Source organism: Phyllostomus hastatus, unplaced genomic scaffold (assembly GCF_019186645.2).
Source record: "Phyllostomus hastatus isolate PE091 unplaced genomic scaffold, TTU_PhHast_1.1 phas_scaffold_12, whole genome shotgun sequence".
Lineage (NCBI taxonomy): Eukaryota > Metazoa > Chordata > Mammalia > Chiroptera > Phyllostomidae > Phyllostomus > Phyllostomus hastatus.
The window spans coordinates 1,970,368-1,988,724 of record NW_025334007.1 but is presented as its reverse complement, the minus strand read 5'-3'; the positions used below and the strand labels follow the sequence as shown (position 1 = coordinate 1,988,724).

Sequence of the window (18,357 nt, the reverse complement as noted above, 5' to 3'; positions counted from 1 at the left end):
ATGTGAGCAGTTTCCCATTTGGAATTTGCAATTAGCATGCTTCACCTTTTCGAGATTCTTATTCTCTTGACAATTTCTTACTCTAAGTAGGGGGATCCCTTAGGAATGCCACGTCTTTTGTGCATTGGCAGCAATTATTTACTGGAGTGGTTGTAACAGTCAGTTATCGTTTTGGTTCTTGCTTCTTTTCAATAATGTATGGCAATCTGTCGCCTCCTTAAACATGCCACTCTGGACAACAGAATTTAAAGAACAAACCGTTAACATTATCCAATTATTTTAATATATTGATCCTATGAAAGATGCATTTGATGGGCAACAATTTAGATCCCCTCCTCTGAATTTTTGCACTGTGCTAAACTCCCAATAAATCTGTTATTTACTACTTCTGAAAAGAGTCATAAGAAACAAGAAGTTGTAGAGGAGTTTCTAAGCAGCAATAAAAGGCTAACAGTATTTATGAAAGAATGAAGTGCCCAACTGTTTAACTGTATTAAGAGACTGAATTCTCGTGCCACTGCCAGCTAATAACATTGAAAAACTCACTTTAAGATGTATTCCCATATTCATACATAGCTATAACCCTAAAGCGAGTGACTAGAGACAAATTCTCTCAGCAGTAAATTTTCATGCTGATTCCCTCATGTCAGCGCACGTCTTCAGGTTACGGAAACCAGGATAGCTTTGTGACCAGCAAATGAAATCTTCTGAAATTTTATTACTGCTGGGGAAATATAAAGGGCCAGCAATAGTACAAATTATTCTTAACATTGGGGTCCCCATGAAGGACAACAGATGGCAGAAATGTTTACTCAAGTGATTTTTCCATCAACGTTTCTATTAGCATTTGAGTGCCAGCAGTGTGGCTGTTAAGGAGCCGTCAAACTCACCAGCCAGCTGGCGAAATCAGCGCTCTAAACACTGACTGTATAGAAAACATATTTGTATTCAATTTGGTCTTTTACACCATATGCCTTCTTCGAGACAGCCTTAGATTTCATCCACCGTAAGTCCAAGGCAGTCACCGCCCATAGAGTCCTTTGAGGGTGGAGATGATCAATGAGGCATTAATATATATCCAGATCAAAACACAAAACCTTGCTCTCTGCAGCCGACGGTGTCAACAATGTACACACACCCATTCAGCACACTTCATTTCTGGGCAAGCCGGTGGATTTTCAATAATGGCACCTGGTACTTGAGGGCTTTCTGGGCTGCAGGCTCAGAAAGCAGGTTGAGAAGAATAAGAAACCCTGGGCATTCCCATTAAGAGGAAAAGAACCTTTTCACAGACTTGCCTGTCTCAAACTTTGGGGCAGAAGTTACCCAACTCCAATCAAAGTGCTCTATCTAAACTTGTAAGAATTGGTTCCTTTACAAAGTGCTTTAGCCCTGGCTGACGTGGCACAGTGGATTGAGCGCTGGCCTGCGAACCAAAGGGTCGCCGGTTGGATTCCCAGTCAGGGCACACGCCTGGGTTGTGGGCCAGGTCCCCAGTAGGGGGTGCATGAGAGGCAACCACATATTGATATTTCTCTCCCTTCCCCTTTCTCTAAAAATAAAGAAATGAAACCTTTAAAAAAGTTAAAAGGAATAAAAAACAAAGAAAGTGCTTTAGAATTTTCTTGATTACAAATACCCAAGGTAAGGCAGGGCTGAAGAGTCCCTAAAATTTTCTTTGACACCCTCAGACTCTCCAATGCCTTCTCCCCAAATCCAGACACCAGGGCCCTTTGTCTCCATTTATTTCCTCCTCTGGGAGATCACAGTAATGTTCTCATGCTATAACTCTACAGTTTATGTATCATTTTCCCTATTCCACACGTATTTCCTATTTGAGAAAAGGAAACGTGCATTTTGCTTTAACCAGAACATAAATTTAAACTACAAGTTTTTGGAGACTTGATGGCAGAATTAATCCATATTGACTTAAGTATTTTCAATCACAATGAATTAAGATTTATCATTGTGGAACAAGGTAAACAGTTTTAAATTAAATTTATTTACAGTAATATATATAAAAGTATAATGTGCATCCACCACATAGTATATATTATGGAGAAGGAAAACACAATAATGTGGAAAGATAAGGCAGAAAACTTATTAATCTAATATTAAAGAGACATGTTGCCTAAAAACAGCAGTTTAACTCCTATTAAGATAACACATTACTATTTCACTCCTTATGTTAGCTTGATATTCGTTGATTGAAAGCCTGAAAAGCTTCATGTAAACAATCTCACTGTACTTCTTCTGAAGGTTAATATCAAATGGAATTTCTTAAGATTGTGAGGTCTCATTCTTGCTCATGGCAACATTCTCAAGTAGTTCATTTTTAACATGGTTCACTAAGCAGCATTAACCTATAATATAAACAGGCTCCCTTTCCATTAATAGCAAGAATATTTCACTCTTTTAAATATCAAACTAATGATGATTTTTATCACTTCTGCTATTAAATTTAAGAATTTTGAACCCCTGCCCTGACTGGCGTGTCTCAACTGGTTGAACATCATCTCTGAAAGTGAAACATCAAGGATTTGATCCGTGGTCAGGGCACATGCCCTGGTTGCAGGCCAGGCCCCCAGTAGGGGGCGTGTGAGAGGCAACCAAACATGGATGTTTCTCTCCTCTCTCCCTCTCTTTCTTCCTCCCTTCCCCTCTCTAAAAATAAATAAATAAAATCTTTTTAAAAAGAACCTAGAAAAATGTTTTAAAAAACTAATTTTGAACTCCATTAAAAGTAGCCCATATTTTCAAACTTACTTCTTTCTGTTCTCGAAGAACGTGTAGAGCTAAACATTAGGGCCTTTTATAATATCCACTTTTCTGTTTTCTCTAAAAGTACTTGCTGGCATACCAATTCACTGTCAGTAGATGAGTTTTACCATTATTTTCATAACTTTCTTTCATGGTGCTGAGCTTTCCCTTTAAAAACTCCCATTAACATTTATTCTTGTTAGTTCTAAAATGAGTAGGCAGACGTGTCTGAGGAGGATGTGTTCGGCTGAATTGGAATTTTCTTCAATTCCTATTCCAAGAGCTATACTTTGATACAATGTCATAATTCATAAAAATAAGGTTTAATGAAACTTCTAGGTTGTTCCATCTGCATTTCTGATGTTTGGGGACAGTAGTTCAGTGAATAATTTTTTTGTTGTTGTTTTCATAGATACAGGCTAATTACTTATGAAGTGTGATTAGTTATGATATCTTACATTTAATGAGTAATTGTTTTGTGGAGAATGCAGTTCTAAGTGCTTTATGCATAACCTCTTTTTATTGTTACTTAAGAGAACAGAAAGCAGATACATGGAGAGACTTAAGACAGTTTCCCAGGGTTCTGCAGCTATTGAGTTAAAGGAGCTGGGATTTCAACCCATACTTTGTGAATGTGGCTTCTAACCTATTAGTCAATCTTTTAAACTTCTATTAGAGCCTAATTCGGCATTATAACTATATTTCATCTCTTCATGGAGGAGGAGGAAAGACTGACACATTGAATAGAGTCATGGGAGGCGTAAAAAACCCAAATCACACTTCACCAATGTGTTGACTCATACAAAACAACGTGCGAGGTTAAAAATATACACTAGATGTGATTAGCCACAGATTAGATAATTGCAACAAAATAGATTTGTCAATTTTACAGTAGAAATTATGTGAAATGAATGATAAGAAAGACTGAATTAAAAAAAAAAGAACAGAATGCCAGTGAGGAGTAGGACAGCTTAAACAGCCTAATGTGTATAATCGGACTCCCTGAAAAGGGACAGGGGATGGAAACATACACATTTTTAAAATGCCTTAAAATTTCAAAACTTGATGAAAACTACAAACCCACAGATCCAAGAAGCTTAACAGACCTCAAGAACAAGACATATGATGAAAACTATGCCAAGGAATATCGTAAACCAATCGCTCAACTCCCAAACACACTCCCCAATAAACCTTCTGTAAGTAACCATTTCAGAGAGGGCTTCCCGAGCATGCCCACCTGAAACATGTACCTAAATACATATCAAAGCAACCACTTTGTGTCAGGTATCTGTGGAAATGGGAAGAGGTTTATAACCTCCCCAAGAAAACCATATACGACACATATCTCTGCCTGTAAACCACGTCCCTAGTGATGCTGCATTAGGTCAAAATTTACTTCAGTGGTCTTACACATGTATTCTCTATATGATGGCAGATTGGAAATCCTGAATTTCTTCTACCTCCGATGCCAATGCTGATGAGTAGAAACGTTTGATTGACATACACATAATTACCCAAGATTTTAAAATTATTCATTTTCTATATTTACATAGTTTGCATGTATTGTACATAGGTGGTTACATGTTTACTTTCTTAATCAAAATGCATATTTTCTATGCAAAAATATTTGAGAATGGAGAATTGTAGAGTTGAATATGATATTGCTTTTTATGAATCCAGCATTTTAAGGTGTCGGAAGTATTTAATAAATTACCTTCTTCTTTGCTTTCATCTGTCTTGATCAGCATCTTCTGGCATTAAAAATTGGCCACAATTCAAATCTATTTGATTGAACACTGCTACATGAAATCCAAGTTTAAAAAGTTACAAAAACACCTAAGACTCAGTGTAATAAATGCAATATTTTTATACCCTAACTGTATAGTTTATAACCTAAATTACAATCTCCGCAATCCAATTTATCTTTATCTGCATGCTCAAAAGACACGGCAAGTTGAAATGAAACTACACACTGGTTATAATCCATATGCTGCCTTTCCATTAACATAAACCATAAAAAGTCAATAAGCACCGCCAATTAACTCTGCATTGTTTTGGCCTCTGGACTATCTCAGAAGGCATTTTGTCAATAGGATATATGGAAATATTGCGACATCACCACAAATTGTCCTTAGGGAAACAGAACTGTAATTTTATCATGATGGATATTTCTCGAAACTACATTATTGCTAAGTATACCATAAGTTCTTCTTCTGGACAAGGTCCAGCTTAAAAACACAAGCTGCCCTAAAGCCACAGGACACTCGGCTGAACGATGCTTCTGCGTACCATAGATGCAATTAGGCTTTCATTAGATAAACCAGTTATCTCTAAGCTAACTCTCGTCCTGTCCATAAAAATCCACAATGCGCACGCCCAGCATCAGCGTTAGGGTTACGGTCTACTATGTGTAGTGACGACAACAAAAGTCAGAAATTATACATTGCCAGCAGCCTTCATAACATGAACTTAAAAAGAAGTCCAGCAGTTGTGATACGGTGGTGAAGATAAACACAGTTTGAAAAGAGAAATCTCAAAGTCTTACCTTAAGATACCATTTGTACTTGGCATGTTCCCAATTCTCAGGTGCTTGTGTCTTCTTGAGGAACTGTTCAGCTTCTGTTAGCCATTGATTAAATAGCTTCATGTCATAATGAAACCGTCGCCATTTTTCAACAGATCTGTCAAATCGCCTAGAGGTTAAAAATATGGATCAAGAAAAAAAGAAATTATGTAAAACAAATTATATGGACATAACATATATGTTTATTTACATCGACAATAATATTAAATAGAAAGGACAAATTAAAATAAAAGGCTGTGATTTTTCCCTTTAAAGCTGAACACATTTCTTGATTGAAACAAAGGTAAAGGCAACTATTATGGAGTATTAACATTCTCTTCCTTGTGAGCATATTTATTTTTATAATTCTAGGAATTAAAAAATATATTAGCATCTAATAAATCATTTTATAGCTATTCAATTTCAAATGGCTCGGAATCAAATGATCTCATAAAGTCTATCAATTTCAATATTACTCTTGATCCAAAAGACTCTATTCATTAAGAGCCTCAAGTATCCAGAATGGAGTAATGTGTTCTAGGCTCAGGTATAAGCAATCAGCCAACTAACTGACACATTGGTATAAAACAGGGGATGAGTGTGATCTCCCTTTATCCTTATTGTTTCATTGTACCCACGAATATTTTACTTTGAAATGCTGAAGGAACTTACATGATATTAGTCAGGCTTTACATTTACCTTAACACAGTTGTACATCAGAATCATCTGGGTGTTAGAAAAACAATAACAATAAAACACTGATTCCAGGCCCCACTCTAGACCCATTAAACTGGCATCTTTGAAGGTGGGATAGTGATATTGGTATTTTTAAAAGCATACAATGTAACATACAATCAAGGTGAAGAAACCCGACAAAGTAAGTTTTAAAGTCTTCTGGGGTTATGACCCACTGGATCTCCGGGAGCCTGTCCAAAGAAACATTTGCTAGCACTAAACCAAAAACCATCCTGAACATTCCTGGCACTGGGGCTGCGTCCGAGTGAGGTAGTCTGTCAAAGTTCTCTGAGGACTACGTTTGAGGCACAGTGAATTATCGTTTTAAATATCTTCTGAATTCTCTACATCCATTTAGGAACTTCAAATAATTTTAGAACTTAAATAATGCCGCACCTCCCAACTGTTTTCCTGGGAAGGGAATGGAATTGATGATTATTAAACAGTTACTAGGAGTCAGGCACCGGGCTCTGCGCTTTTCGTACTTGATGTCATCAACTCCGACAGCACACCCTGCAATGCAACATTCAGTATTCTCATTTTCCCAGAGACAAAAGTAAGAGGGTGACTTACTTGCCAAAAGGTAAATAGTTATGAATAGCAAAGATTCTAACTTAGGTCTCTCTGGTTTCAATGGTGCCTTTCCCCACCTTACCAGGTCTTTGCTGTCATTTGCTTTTTTTTTTTTTTTTTTTGATGATTTCTCACCCTACCAGTTAAACAATGTAGTGACAGAGTTGCAGGGATTTTTTTCTTATTTTTGTTTTTTATTATCTTCCAAATATTTAATTATGCATCCATGTGTACATTGCATTCTGTCAGACATTGCATTTACTTACTAACTATATTTCTTACTTGAAAAACTATTTAAAACAAAAAAAACAAGCCAAGTAGCAGAAATATTTAAAATGGACAGTGTTTTGGCAGCATAAAAAAGGCAGCCAATGGTAACTGGAAGAAGTAGTGTCTAACTACAGATAAGAATAAGAAAATAAGAATTTTCTTATTTCTGAAAAATAAGAATTCTGCCTTTTATAATTAATGGCATCCTAGAGCTGATCAAATATCATATAACCATCAACCACAGAATGATCTTAGAAATATATTACAGGTTTAATAATAATTTTGTTTTTATATATTTTCAGTGGTAGCTAATACATAATGAACGACTTAACAAATACATCTTAAGAATTTATTCCCTTAAAATAATTGTGCATTGTGTATGTCTCACAGGTACTTGTATCATTGGACCCAATTTTTTTAAATAAGAATCTAAAAAACAATGATGCATTGATGGCATTGTTCCATCTTAATGAAACTATCATTGATTTTCATTTTCATTATATATTTTTCTCTTGTCACATTTCCTACAATGTGCATTTCACATTTTGATATTTAGAAAAACACAGTCATTTAAGAATAATTTTAAACGGCAATCTCATATACTAACAACTGCCACCTCTCACTCTGTTCTTCTACCACAGTTTGAGAAGCAGGCAGAAGCTAACCAGAGCACAGAGAAGTTGTCACTTAGTCAAAATGTACCCTTCCAACTTTGTAGCAGTCCCCTCCTTACTTTGTTTTTATTTCCTACCCAATCACCAGAACTGGTCTTATTGCCAACTCTGAGCTACTGGGAGGTGACTGCTTTTCCAGCATTTGTGCTATAAATACCCCCTCTCTTCCTTGTGCGTGCCGCATGCTGCACGCTGCACAGACACACCCCCTCCACCACTCACTGCACTGGCAATTACCATCTACCCCCAGATTCCACAGAGGCTCCTCCCACCTCTCTTCCTTTCCACAGGTTACCTTTCCTCTCAAGCCCCCAAGGAAAGGAAATCCATATGGGTTCATACAATTGACCATGGTACACAAAACTCTGCAGGACAGAGCTGGAGGGAGAAAGAAAATGGAAACAGGCTGAGGCTGGGTTTGCTATTTACACGATAATGAGACAGGATGGCCTTGTCAGCCACACAGGACTATCTGCATTCTCCACATCCAGACATTGCCTTAGGACTCTGTGGTTTTGCCCACTACGCGCTCGCTCGTATTCCTGAAAGGCCCGCCTTTCCTTTTGTTCCCTTTCCCCTATTCCTACAATCCATACCTTTACATACTTAATGACTAGGTCTGAATGACTGTCGCTTTGTCAATATCTAAACAGAGAGTATTCAATAGAACCTACAGCTGTAAATGCTTGAAAACTGGAAAATGGATCTAATTTTATTATTAAATTAGTGCTAAAATGAGTACCTCTAGTCAAACAAAATATTACAGAATAAAAACATGCACTTTTGCACATAATGGCATTTAATGTGAGTAATAATATTTTAAACTCCATTTCAAGCATCACATAAAAATTTTAAATACACTTTTCAGCGTTTAATATGCATTAACAGCAAAGTCTGTATTCATAAATTTACTATGTAAAATTTTCTTTTTATCACGATGACTTATAAACTTCAATTCTTTCCCAGCAATGAAAATTCCAAATGAATAAAATTTTTGCGAGGTTTACATTACACTTGTAAATTTAATCTCTAATCAGTAACTAAGATTCATAAAATCTCACAGCATTAATCGGACTGTACAAATGATTGCAGAAAAAGGCAGCACCAATTAAAAACGCACAGAGATGTTAAAAATAAAATTCAGGGGAATAAATGGAAGTTTTACCCTCTATATTATTTCTCAGGCAAAAGGGTTGTTGCCTTTTTTCCTGGCAATAAGAAATGTAGACCCAACTAAGTCAAGGACAAAAAATAACAGTATAAATGTATGGATAATAAATCAAGTGATTTTAAAATTTTGCAAATATTAAAATTCTCATTCACTATGCAAGCAGTATTTAAAATTACACTGCTGCTCCTTTTATGGGTAGCATGACTTATTTCCTGCTGTTCTAAATCAAGTTAGTCAGACTATTCTCGGGCATAAATTACATTTAGGGAGTAATTTAGGTACTTTGGGACATTCTTTAACACTTTCAGGTAATTAAGGTGGTGTTCAATTCCATAAAATAGATTTAAATAAATAACACCCCAGTAGCCTTCCGACATATCCATTGCGGCTTTGTATGTAGGTCTGCTAACTCAGCATTGGGCTGCTGGTGATTTCCTCCCACGTTTCATTTTGATGTGGTAAGTGGAAGGGATCTTGGCTAATGTCTCATGGTCCAAACTGTCAGTAAATGGAAGTTAAATTAGGCATTTGCGTCAAACCGTAGTACCTTGTTCCCCTCGACACCCACACCCTGGCCCCACTTCCACAGGAATAAAATTCTTATTTTTTAAAAGCTCTACTCTTTTTTTTCTTAAAGATTTGATTAATTCATTCTTAGAGGGGGAAGGAGGGAGAAAGAGAGAGACAGAAACATCACTGTGTGGTTGCCTGCCTCTCGTACGCCCCCTCCTGGGGACCTGGCCCACAACCCAGGCCTGTGCCCCGACTGGGAACTGGCGACCCTTTCATTTGCAGAACGGTACTCAATCCACTGAGCTGCACCGGCCAGGGCAGGAATAAAATTATTCTTAAAAACCTGAGTGTATTAGCAGGTGTCAAGTATTTTCTACAGAATCTGACTCACTCTGAGGAGCTCTCCCGAGGCTCTGACTCTCTTCACTTGTCTCTCCTACCCCTCTTACCTAAGACGCGATACTCCTAAGATACTGCCCCAACCTGTCTGGACTCTCATGTATATATAAGATAATGCACTCAATATATATATACTGAGTCCAGGCCCACATATGAGCAACTCAACTCCATTCCGGCTGTCCGATGGTCTCATTGCCACCATCCCTGGACACGAGGTTGGAGGGGGACCCCTGTCCTTGCTCCCTCTGGCAGGTAGAGCACAGCGGTCAGACTGCCTCGCTTGCAATCCTGGCTCCACCATTTACTGTGTGGCCTTGGGTAAGGAAGTGACTTCTCTGAAAAGTGATTATAAAAGTAGTACTTACCCTCTTAGGTTATTTGTGAGGGTTGCATGAATGAATATGTCTACATTTCTCAGAACAGTGGCTGGCGGTATTCAACAAATCCGAGTTTTTATTACTCTGCCTCTATTTGACTTAGGTTTTCAAATGCAAATCATGCCACAAATACGGAGTCCAAGCCATGCCAGTGTCTCTCTGGTCTCTATCAGACATTTAAGCAATTCTTTTATCTTTAGTTTCAGGATTAAAAGTAATGGAGTAGACAATGTCATTAGCCCTCTTACAGAAGCTGAATCATTGCTTCAGCATAGAACCCATGGCTGCCTATGCCTAACTTTGACTGTGTTGTACACGTAATTTGTTTATTGTTAAGACACCTTTTATTGCTAAACCCACTAATATACAGACAAATGTATCTATTGTGACCACAACGCAAGCCAGGAAATTAAAAAAATAATCCCAGCAGTCAGAAATCCCTCTTGAACGCCTCCCAATTACTAGTCCCTCCTGCCTATCCTCCCATATATTCTTCTCCTAATTTTTTTGGTTAGAAATCCTTAGAGCTAATGGGCCCTGGCTGGCAAAGCTCAGTGGATTGAGCGCGGGCTGCGAACCAAAGTGTCGCAGGTTCGATTCCCAGTCAAGGTACATGTCTGGGTTGCAGGCCATGACCCCCAGCAACAGCACATTGATGTTTCTCTCTCGCTCTCTTTCTCCCTCCTTCCCTCTCTAAAAAATAAATAAATAAAATCTTTTAAAAAACTTAAAAAAAGCTGTTTAAAAAAAAGAGAAAGAAATCCTTAGAGCTTCGTAACTTAAATATGCATTCCTAACAAAAACAAACTAAGCAAAAAGCAGAACAGAAACACAACCACCGAAATGGAGATCACATGCAGGGTTGTCAGTGGGGAGGGGGAGGGGAGGGGGGAAATGAATGGGGGAAAGGTAGAGGGAATAAGAAGCATGAATGGTAGGTACAAAATAGACAGGGGGAGGTTAAGAATAGTATGGGAAATGGAGAAGCCAAAGAACTTATATGTACGACCCATGGACATGAACTAAGTGGGGACTGCTGGAGAGAAGGTGGGTACCAGGTAGAAAGGGAGAAAGGGGAGAAAAATGGGACAACTGTAATAGCGTAATCAATAAAATATACTTAAAAACTAATCAAAATTGGTGGATTTGTGTAGCCATTTTAATATTTAAGATAGAAGAAGAAATGCCACACAAAAAAATAAATAAAATAAATATGCATTCCTAACACTAGAGTTTGGCTCTTGTATGTTTTTAAACATTTTATAAATGGACCGATGTAATATATCTTCTTTTGTATGAGGGTTCATTTGCTCAGTACTATAGTTTTAAGATTAGTCCATGTGTTGCATATTCATTGCTGTATAACATTCCATTGTGTGATTTTTTTGGCTGATAATAAATATTGAGACTCTTTTAGTTTACAGCTATTATAACACTTCTATAGACATTCCTGCACCTGTCTTCTGGAATGTGTGCACCAGCATTTCTGTAGAGTGTATACTTAGGAGTGAAACTAATGAGCCATAGGTTATTCACATCTTTAATCTTCCTAAGTGTAGGAGACCGTTCTGCGTGGCGTGGGCCCAGCTCCCACTCAGAGATGCACAGGACCCATGCCCACAGATAGGTTCTCCCATGGAGAATCAGGCCTGCAATGTATCTAGGCCGCTTTGAGATAGCAAGTGCTTATTGTAACTTCCTAAAATCCATGCTAAACCTTCCAAGGAGGAGTGTAACCGGTTCAACCACTTTTCCCTTTTCATTTGCAAAGATCCCTCTTCTCTGATGTGATTAGCAGCATTGGCTCCTTTGTTTTCTGTAAAAGGTAACCACCTAAAGCCAACCAGGGCATAGTAAATGAGGACCATCATGTAATGTGCCCAGAAAAAAAGAGATAAAGGCCTGTCATGGTGGAGGCAGCGGCTTTTGGCTCCTCTTGAGAGGGAAGCCGCCCGCCCTTTTCCTCCACCCGGACTCGGTATTCCGTATGAATGTCTCTCCCCCATGCACAATGTCTGGGACCCAAGGAGCTGGGGTCTGCATCACCTAAGTAATGCCAAATGGTTTGCACTCCTAACAGGAGTAGTGTATGAGAGTTTATACTCCTATTTACAATTTACAGTCCAAGTAGCAATGTATGAGAATTCCAATTGCTACATAGTCTGAGCACTGCTTGCTACTATTAGACTTTTATGCTTTAAGCATTTTGCTCACTATATAGTGATATCTTATTTTAGTTTTAATTTGCAACCCCCTGTCTACTAATGGAGCTGGCAAATTCTATATTTATTGGCCATGTACATTTCTTATTTTGTGAGGACAACAGTCTTAGACAGTGTTATTGTGAAATGTAAAACACATTTGGTATTTACTAGAGTGATCATTCTATAAACACCATCCAGATCAAGATATTAAACACTGTCAACAGCCAACAACCCCTCTTTGTATCCCTTCCCACTTTTTGAGAACTTCTCCCAGCTTTCAATCGGACTGTCTGTTCTTCTCTTAAAGATCTGTAGAAATTCACCCTGGTTAGTGTGGCTCAGTGGATTGAGCACCAGCCTGCAAATCAAAAGGTTGCTGGTTCGATTCCCAGTTGAGGCACGTCCCTGTGTTGTGGGCTGGGTTTCCAGCAGGAAGCACATGAGAGGCAACCACACAATGATGTTTCTCTCCCCCTTTTTCCCCCTCCCTTCCCCTCTCTCTAAAAATAAATGATCTTAGAAAAAATGATTTGTAGGACTTCTTCATAATTATGAAAGCACACACTTCATCAGTTATATGTGTATTCCAAACATCTTTCCTACCCTGTGGCTTTCACTTTCACTCTTTCAATGTTGTCTTTGATATACAGAAGTCACTAATATACAATATAGCCCAGTTTATTATTTTTATGAATGAGTGCTTTATATAATTATTTAAGAAGTTTTCCTTTACCAAACATATATTTTTTTTAAGATTTTTTTTTATTTATTTATTTTTAGGGAGGGAAGGGGGAGAGAGAGAGAGAGAGAGAGAGAGAGAGAGAGAGAGAGAGAGAGAGAGAGAGAGAGAACACATCAATGTACGGTTGCTGGGGGTTATGGCCTGCAACCCAGGAATGTACCCTGGCTGGGAATCGAACCTGGGACACTTTGGTTCCCAGCCCGCGCTCAACCCACTGAGCTACGCCAGCCAGGGCCCAAACATATATTAACATACTCTGATTCTCAGGCTTCAAACCAGTTGCAGTGCGACTTGAAGTTCCTCATAGTAGTTATAATAATGGAGTTTAGGAAGTCATCTTTCTGCCTTTATTCCCTTTCTTTACTGCTAAATTTCTACACATTGGTTTCCCTTCTTTCTCATAATAAGTTTTCATTTAGTGCCATATGAACAAACAGAAAAGACAGACTTTATTTGAACTGGATCATGAACATCAACACTTAATATAAGCTCTTTCCAATTACAGGGGACGTTTGCCACACTTAAAGGTACAGGGGCTTTTTTCAATCAAAAAGTAAGCAAGGAGCTAGTTTGCCTGTGGACTACAGGTGAACCTCTTGGGTTTTCTGGCTGTATATTTTCCTGTACAATCTCATTCACATTTCAAGGTTCAAATAATATCTACAGCAGGGGTTGGCAAACTTTATCTTGAGAATAAATATTTTAGGCTTTGCTGGTCATGCAGTCTTTGTTACAACTACTCAACTCTGCCATTATATCTCAAAATCAGCCATAAACTGAACATAAGTAAATGGGTTTGGCTGGGTCTCCATACAACTTTATTTAAAAAAAAAAAAAACAGGTATTGGGCCAGGTTTGGCTTGCTGGCTGCACTTTAGCTACCCTTCATCTATAAACTGATTAGCACAAAGCCCCAGATACTGGCCCTTACCTGAGCGCTATCCTCACTGGAACATCCTAGGTGAACCTCAAACATGGCATTTTAAAAGTTTCTTATTTTCTCCTCTAAGTCTTTACTTGTAATTTTAGCTAATGATGGTCTAGCTAGAAATCTCTCTGAGGTCACCCTTTACTCCACCTTTCCTTTTCTCTATACTGTGTTTGCCTGTATAGCCCATCAATTCTAAATCACAAACAACTCTTTTGACGTGGCCTCTTCCTTCCAGCCTCACTGCTGTGGCCTCCCTTGAAATCCCCTCATGCCTTCTCCTTCGTCACATTCCAATGCTTCTCTCCCAATCAGAATTGTCTGGCCACCCTCTAACCTCTGTCTATACTGCCACCCCTTCTTTTGGATTCCAACACGAACATTCACATAGTCCACATGTATAACCTACAGTGTCAAACACTGAATATCTTTCAACTTCCATAACATTTAGTGGGCCACACGGCACCCTGAGGGCTTGGGCTGGAGGCTGGGCACCTGTCAATACTGGAGCCCAGACTAAGCCCCCAGTGCAGAACCACAAGGAAGAAAAAAATGGTGCCCAGTCCCCCTCTGCCTGCAGCATCCAGGAAGAGCAGCAGAACAAACTTGGTGAGTTTAAAGTCAGCAGGAGGCTTTTTTCCCCCCAGTTGTGAGACAGTAAGACCTGGAGCTGTGAATGGACCAAAGACAGATCCAGAAGGCTAACGCCAAGAACTGAGACAGATTTCACTTTGCTATCCTACAGAACTTGTGTTTTCTTTTCATTTTTTGTTATTATTAATTTTTAATTTTTTTATTTCTCCTTTCTCTGTTCAGTTTTTTTGTTTATTAGTTGGTTTAATTTCATTGGTTGCCTGGTTTTTTTTGTTGTTGTTTTCTCTTTCATATTGCATTTTAATCTTCTTCTTTCACTTCACTCATGTTTTGATAACACACTACTCTTGGTCTTTTGTTTTTTATTCTTTTTTATTCGGATCATATACATCTTGTTATATTATTGTTTTTCCAAATCGCACACAGCACCCTTCCCTGGTCTTGGCCCATTTCACTATCTTCCTGAGCTTTATTACTGCTGTGGTTAACTTTATTCTCTCACACACTACACCAAGTTTCTGTCCCTTACTCTCATTATATCTCATCATCTAACCTCACACACTCTGCTTTCTGGAGTCAGCTCACATTTCCCCCCCTCCCAAATAAGAGTCTTATCTATTTTTCCCATTTTATAAAAAGTGGATAGTTGGGTGAAATATCACAGTTATAGCAGTACTTCTCCAAAGGATCTCCTATCTATTTTCCACTCGTTGGTACTTTAAATCCCATAAAATAGTCTCCTGCTGTCTTAATCCATTTTGCCTTCACCCAGCCCCTGATCATATACAAAATACGATTGGGAGTTGTGAACACCACTACACCCACTGGAGGAGAAAACTCCACAACAAAGGAACCACCCATGGGTAAAGCTCAAGTACAACAAGAGAGCCCACACAAACAAAAGAAAGGGCAACCCTAGAACATCCAGACAAGGAGATCAAAGAGACCACACCACTGAGTCCCACAGAACTCCTACCACAGAAGGCCACCCTACAAAGAAAGCTAGCAGAGCAGAGAATTAGGAATTATAGAAACAAACAAAAAGAGTCACCTAAAATGGGGAGACAAAGAAAGAACCCACAATCAAAAGGAGTGGAAGACTCCCCACTAAAAGAGCTAAATGAAATGGAGGCAAGCAAACTATCAGATATAGAATTCAAAAGGATGGTTATAAGGATGCTCAAGGAACTCATTTACAACTACAAGGAACTGAGTGAGAACTACAAAAGTATGAAAAAGGAAATAGAAACTATAAACAAGACCCAAAGAGAAATGAAGAATACAGTTTCTAAAATAAAAAACACACTAGAAGGAATTACAAGTACGCTGGATGAAGCAGAGGACCAAATTATGGAACTGGAAGATAGGTGGAAAGAAACATCCAGGTAAAGCAGCTGTTTGAAAAAAAGACTCAAAATATGAAGATAGCTCAAGGGAACTCCAAGATAACATGAAACACAGCAACATTCAAATCACAGGAATACCAGAAGGAGAAGAAAAGGAGTAAGGGATAGAAACTCTGTTTGAAAAAAAAAAATGACAGAAAACTTTCTGAACCTGGAGAGGGGAAAAACCACACAAATTCAGGAAGCACAGAGGGTCCCAACCAAGATGAACCCAAAGAGGCCTACTCCAAGACACATCACAATTAAAATGTCAAGTGTTTAAGTTTCAGCCAAAACAGAGGTGTAGGGAGAAACCCGTCACTTCCTTGCACAACCAAAAGGAGGATAACAATCAATCTAAAATCAATAAACAACCAAAATCACCAGAATATCAAACTGCATGGAATTCCTGCAACCAAGGAATTAAAAAAAAAAAATCAATCAGAACAATCAGATCCATAAGGCGGACAGCAAGGGCGACTCAGAAAAACTCAGCATGGTGGCTGAGGGGTGAGGCTGACTGCCGAGCTCAGCTGAGCTCAGCCGAGCTGCACAGGAGGGACTGACTGACAGGGAAAACTGAGACTCAGAGTTGACTGTGGGCTACGCCTGGGGTTGCCCCAATGAGAGATACTTCCTGTCTGACCTGAGAGCCTATTGGAAAGTGCTCTAGAGACAAGCAGGCAAGCTGCATTGTTCCCTCTCTGGCCCCTCCCCCACAGGCAGCACAGCGAAGAGGGTTGCTGGGCAGGACAGATCCCCAGTAGGGGATGCATGAGAGGCAAGCACACAGTGATATTTCTCTCCCTCTCTTTCTCCTTCCCTTCCCCTCTCTCTAAAAATAAATAAAATCTAAACAAAAATGAAGAGAGGCTGAGGAACCTCTGGGACTACTTTCAATGTTCCAACATCTGAATAATAAGGGTACCAGAAGGAGAAAAGGAAGAGCAAGAAATTGAAAACTTATTTGAAAACATAGTGGAGGAAAATTTCTCCAATCTGGTGAAGGAACTAGACATGCAAGTCCAGGATGCTCAGAGAGTCCCAAAGAAGTTGGACCCAAAGAGGAACACACCAAGGCACATCATCATTAAGTTCCCAAGATTAAAGGTAAAGAGAGAATCTTAAAAGCAGCAGGAGGAAAGGAGAGAGTTACCTACAAAGGAGTTCCCATAAGACTATGAGCTGATTTCTCAAAAGAAATCTTGCAGGCAAGAAGGAGCTGGAAAGAAGTATTCCAAGTCATGAAAGGCAAGGACCTGCATCCAAGATTCCTCTATCCAGCAAAGCTTTCATTTAGAATGGAAGGGCAGATAAAGTGCTTTCCAGATAAGGTCAAGTTAAAGGAATTCATCATCACCGAGCCATTGTCATATGAAATGTGAAAGGGACTTATCTAAGAAAATGAAGATCAAAACTATGAACACTAAAATGACAACAAACTCACAGTTATTAACAACCAAACCTAAACAAAAACAAAAGCAAGCTGAGCAAACAACTAGAATGGGAACAGAACCACAAAAATGGAGATCATGTGGAGGGTTAGCAACAGGGGAGTGGGAAGGGGAGAGAGGAGGAAAGCTACAGAGAATAAGGACAGCATGGATGGAACTGCAGAGCATTATGCTGAGTGAAATAAGTCAGGCAGTGAAAGATAAATCCCATATGATCTCACCTATAAGTGGAACCTAATCAACAAAACAAACAAGCAAGCAAAATAGAACCAGAGACACTGAAATTAAGAACAAACTGACAGTAACCAGCGAGGAGCGGGGAGAGGGATAATGGGGGAAAATAGGAGAAGGGCCATCAAGAAACATGCATAAAGGGCACATGGACAAAGCCAAAGGGGGTAAGTTGGAAGAGTGGGAGGTGGGGATGGATGGGGTGGGGATGTGTGGTAGGGGGAAAATGGAGACAATTGTACTTAAACAACAACAAAAATTATGGAAAAAACCCACAACATTTAGAGCATTTAGGGAAAAAGGATACCTGCAATTTCCATCTGCAAAATATCAAATAATTTAAATCTAAAAATTGACAAATTATTTACTTAAAACAATCCACTTAGACAATTATTATGCTTTCTCGCTTCATTTGCTTTTAAATGGCTATGTATTAACTTTTTATGTCATTTATGGTACTTCTTGAGAGTTAAAAAAAATGCAGTCTATCAACACCATTTGACTCTTGCTGAAAGACACTTGACATTTCATTAAAATCACAAAATAAACAGATTGAAAAAACAGTACGTATTTTTAAAAGAAAATATAAAAGGCTCTTTTTAAATCTTGACATGTTATCTAGGTAGCATACAAGTGTATGTTAGTTTGTTTTGCTCCCCTATTATATCATTTAATGGGCTTATGAATAGATGATAATAAGCATAAGTCCTTCAGTTGCTTTCAGTTCGGTATCTTGGAAAATAAAATATGTGTTACAATTTTTTAAAACTCCTTGCAACTGGAA

General features: G+C 38.7%; 1 protein-coding gene across 4 annotated transcripts in view; it reads right to left on the bottom strand.

Moving 5' to 3' along the window:
- The window catches only part of DMD (dystrophin), a 1,939,942-nt gene that overhangs the window by 1,037,062 nt on the left and 884,523 nt on the right, over positions 1-18,357 (bottom strand). For all 4 annotated transcript variants that reach the window (XM_045855895.1, XM_045855896.1, XM_045855898.1 and 1 more), the window contains one exon: positions 5,306-5,453. In XM_045855895.1, coding sequence (XP_045711851.1) covers positions 5,306-5,453 — 148 coding nt within the window. The remainder of the gene's footprint in view (positions 1-5,305; positions 5,454-18,357) is intronic.